The sequence below is a fragment of the Bactrocera latifrons genome, unplaced genomic scaffold, assembly GCF_001853355.1.
Source record: "Bactrocera latifrons isolate USDA-ARS-PBARC rearing strain unplaced genomic scaffold, ASM185335v1 scaffold_36, whole genome shotgun sequence".
In the NCBI taxonomy this organism is placed as follows: Eukaryota; Metazoa; Arthropoda; class Insecta; order Diptera; family Tephritidae; genus Bactrocera; species Bactrocera latifrons.
The window spans coordinates 1,491,429-1,495,878 of record NW_017537001.1 but is presented as its reverse complement, the minus strand read 5'-3'; the positions used below and the strand labels follow the sequence as shown (position 1 = coordinate 1,495,878).

At 35.1% G+C, this 4,450-nt stretch overlaps 2 protein-coding genes across 4 annotated transcripts in view; one reads left to right on the top strand and one right to left on the bottom strand.

Moving 5' to 3' along the window:
• Positions 1-86: 86 nt before the first annotated feature.
• On the top strand, positions 87-1,657 carry LOC108971790 (probable citrate synthase, mitochondrial). The gene has a single exon (XM_018938069.1). It carries the CDS (start codon positions 161-163, stop codon positions 1,628-1,630), a length of 1,470 nt encoding a protein of 489 aa, XP_018793614.1. The 5' UTR covers positions 87-160; the 3' UTR covers positions 1,631-1,657.
• Positions 1,658-3,329: 1,672 nt separating this feature from the next.
• Positions 3,330-4,450, bottom strand: part of LOC108971845 (protein spinster) — a 28,241-nt gene continuing 27,120 nt past the window's right edge. For all 3 annotated transcript variants that reach the window (XM_018938159.1, XM_018938158.1, XM_018938160.1), the window contains one exon: positions 3,330-4,312. Coding sequence is in view for 1 of the 3 variants with exons in the window: in XM_018938160.1 (XP_018793705.1) it covers positions 4,290-4,312 (23 nt within the window). In the remaining 2 variants the exon portion in view is untranslated. The remainder of the gene's footprint in view (positions 4,313-4,450) is intronic.

Below are 4,450 nucleotides of genomic sequence, written 5' to 3'. Positions count from 1 at the left end.
AGATGTGTATAGGTAAATTAATATACACATACTTTGTATTTTATGTTATTCTTTCTTTCAAAAAAAAAAATAATAATAATAAAAATTATAAATTTATTTATTCGTTTTTATTTCTTAAAAGAAACAAAACTTTTGGAAAAAATACAAACATTTAAAGGCAATGAATTTCCTTGGACGTTCGTTGCATCAGTATGTCAAGTCCTTGGCACCAAATGTGAGCAAAAGATATATACGTTGGAACAGCAGTAAATGCGATACGAAGGGTGGCAAAGGCGGTAAAGCAGATCTTCGTTCAGTCCTCGCCGAGAAAATCAAATCCGAACAAGAACGACTCAAGAAGTTTGTCAAAGAGCATGGTAACACCAAATTAGGCGAAGTAAAGATATCACAAATTTACGGTGGTATGCGTGGTATACCAGCATTACTTTGCGAAACTTCGCTACTGGATCCCAATGAAGGAATACGTTTCCGAGGTTTTAGCATACCAGAATGTCAAAAACAAATGCCGAAAGCTGAGTGTGGTGACGAACCCTTACCCGAGGGCATATTTTGGTTATTACTGACGGGTAATATACCCACTGCAGAACAGACAAAAATGGTGACCGACGAATGGAATGCAAAGGCCGCACTGCCGGATTATGTTAAAAAATTGTTGGATAATTTGCCAAAAGATCTGCATCCAATGTCACAATTTTCAATGGCCGTAACATCGCTCAACAAAGATAGTAAATTCTTAAAAGCCTACCATTCCGGCGTAAAGCGAGCCGAATTCTGGAAGTATTCGCTGGAAGACGGCATAACCCTACTGGCYAAATTGCCAAATATAGCGGCGCGAATTTATCGAAACATCTATCGTGACGGCAAGGGTTGCGATGAGATCGATAAGAAGCTGGATTGGTCGGCCAACTACGGCCGCATGCTAGGCTTCGACGATCCATTCTTTTTCGAACTTTTACGCCTGTATCTGTTCTTACATAGCGATCACGATTCGGGCAATGTTTCATCTCATACCACCCACTTAGTGGCGTCGGCATTAAGTGATCCGTTCCTTGCTTATGGAGCTGGTCTAAGTGGTTTAGCCGGTCCCCTACATGGTTTGGCCAATCAAGAAGTATTAGATTGGATTGGAAAAATGCAAAAAGAATTGGGTAGTAAAAATCCGCCGGAGGACAAAGTCAAAGAATATGTACATAAAACTTTGAAATCGGGCCATGTGATACCCGGTTACGGACATGCGGTTTTGCGTAAGACTGATCCACGCTATATGGCGCTGCAAGCATTCGGCGAAAGGCATTTGCCGAAATACGAAACCTATTTATTGGTGAAAACAATTTACAAAGTGGTCCCACCAATTCTGCAATCAATGCAGAAAATAAAAAATCCCTGGGCAAATGTGGATGCCCATTCCGGTGTTTTGTTGCGCTACTATGGCTTGAAGGAAATGGAATACTATACGGTGCTGTTTGGGATTTCACGCGCAATTGGTGTCTTATCATCCATAACCTGGCATCGGGCCTTACAAATACCCATCGAACGACCGAAGAGCTTCACCAGCGATGCACTAATGAAGTTTGTGAAAGGAAAAGCAGGTAGTAAAAGCAAATGCGATARCAAAGGTGATAAAAAATAGAAAAATTGTTAAATGACCTTTATTAACTGTACACATAAACAAATAAAATTCGTTATTGAATTTGAATTTTTAGTTGAACTACGGTAGTAATCACTTGTTGCTAGGTCCAAATGTAGATACATAAGAACAGCTCAACTCTATCACTTACCGAGATCCGTCCGACTATTTTTAACGTTTTTTCTTGATGTTGTTGTTAGTGACGTACTTTTCATCACCAATAATTATCGGCTTTAGAAATGAATCGTTTATATTGCGATGCAGCAGCCTCTCAAAATGGAAATTCGGTCTAAGATTTTTTTTTTTGGCTTTAACTCGTATGGCACTTTTACATCAAGCGGCTGTTTGTATTCGGCGGTTTTCTGATCATTTGTCTTCCCGACGATAGATGAGCATTACTACATTTTACTATAAGGTTGAACTCAAATTCTTTACACATTACAACTTCAACAACTTACGAAAATATATCGAGTTTTTCAATAAGAGCTCTACAAAAGTCAACTGGACGTAGCCTCACAGGAAATAATCTAACGGCGGCAAATGCCACGACCTAGGCTGCCAATTGACTGGGCCATTTCGTGAGATGACACGTTCACAAAACATTTGTGACTTGTGGCGCCGTCCTGTTGGAACYACATGTTGTCCGAGTCCATMTCATTCAATACAGGCCAAAAATATTCAGTGTTCGTTGAGCAGAGACGATTYCCATTCACAGTAACGTGCCGGTGTTGATCATCACGATTTTTTGCTTATTGATGAAGCCATTCAACTTGAAATGAACCTCATCGCTGAAGATGATTTTTCGATGAAAATCCGAACCATTTTCAAGTTGTTGCTCAGCAAAATTCACGATCATGCGGCGATTTTGAAGGTCAAGCGGCTTCACCCTTTTTTCGGGGGTTCTCCTGAGGGTTACCTGTGGCATCAAGGGAATCCAATTTTTTTTTTTTTTTAATAAATTATTGAGTATGTGAAATTCTGTTAAAGTACATTTTTTTATTTCAAAAGAAAAATCGCGAATGCGGGAAATGCGGGTTCAAACCCCATTTCGAGTTACTGATTTTTATTACGAAGTTCTTTAAGGATTATAAAAATTTGCTCGTCAGTTTTGAGATAGCCAAAAGAAATTCCGTATGCAAATAAAAACAAAAAAAAAAAAAAAAAAAAAAAGGAATTTTGGAACCAGAAATGAAGCAAATAAATACTGTTTAATATATTTGATTTTTATTTTTTATAAGCATTCAATAAACCCAAAAATTATGCTATACATACATAAATACTTAATATGTATAAGAATATTCATGTATTTACTTAGTATGCGTACAAGTGTAATTCAATACAATATATTTTTAATCAAGTAATTTTAAATTTATATATATAACATATGTATATATAACAAATCCTAAAACAGTCTTTTTTCATGAATTCTGCTCCATTGAGAAATTTGGTAAAACATACAGATTCATTACGGTAGCGAAGGGTATGCATATATACAACAATTTATAAACGGCAGACAAAATAAGTCATTTAAGGGAGATAGTTGGAAGAGGCAGTTAATATACAATAAATGTGACATAATTTTTAATTTTTTTTTTTGAATTGAAACTTTTCAAAAGAATTTTAGCATTTTATGGTAAATTTTTAGTTGATATAAAAATATTATAGAAATTGTTGTAACGCACACCCGCTGCTTACTTCACTGCTTATTCCACTAGTTTATTTAGAAATTAGTTTTTATCTAATTATTGTAATGCTAACTAATTTGTGTATATACCTAATGTGCATTTAGTACCTACACTTCTCTTTATACAATGCTTGCTGTCTGCGTAGACATATTTAAAAATTAAAAAAAATAATAATAATAACATACATATATGTATATACATATGTATGTAATATGTATGTCATAAAGCGGTAAAATTAGCATGTGCACCGCCCAGGACAATGAGTGTTTTCGTGAGTATAAAATTGTAATAAACCAAAAGTTAAAATTACTAAATACTATTCAGAAAAATATACAATTTGTATTTGCACTTAAAAATTGGTGTTTGTTTTTTTCTATAGTTATTCTTATGATTTCTATCACTGAGCTTTCGACCACATACACAGGCGTATGCAATTTTCACTCATAACCGCGCAGCGCTCATCTATGCCCATGCATCCACTGAACATGCACACACRTATGTATATGTGATATGAGATATGTTTTTATGTGGCGCATTTAACAAACYTTTACATTTTGACAATATCAAAATTATAATACAAATAAATACACAATAGGAATCATCTTAACGATTAATGGTGTTTGCTAAATGATAATGATAAATGTTTATTTTTTGTATATATGTACATGCGTTTCATAATGTATGTTTGATGTTGAATGATTAGATGTTTGCATTATAATCCATTTACACGATTCTAATAGGAACACATCCACTTCTTGAGGCACACATGATTCTATGATCATCATTACTACTACAAAATAATTAGTTAAAACTAATATTTCAGTCATATGTATGTATGTTTGCCTTCTGCGCAACACATCCCCARCTTAGGCGGGTTATGTGGTTCTTATATGTCGATTGCTTGTGGGTTGATTGGCTGGCTGTTTGGATAACTGGCATATCAATTATTCATTAGCATAATTTAATGGCAGTGCACTTCACTGCTCAGCTGCTTGACTGCCTAAAATGGAAAAATAAATATTTTCAAATTACTGTTATTGCGAGATATTAAAAAWGTACATAGGTTATCATTTAAGAACRCAATTGAACGACAAATGGACATGTTTAGGCAGTACAGTTCGAGTATCTTTTGAAAAAT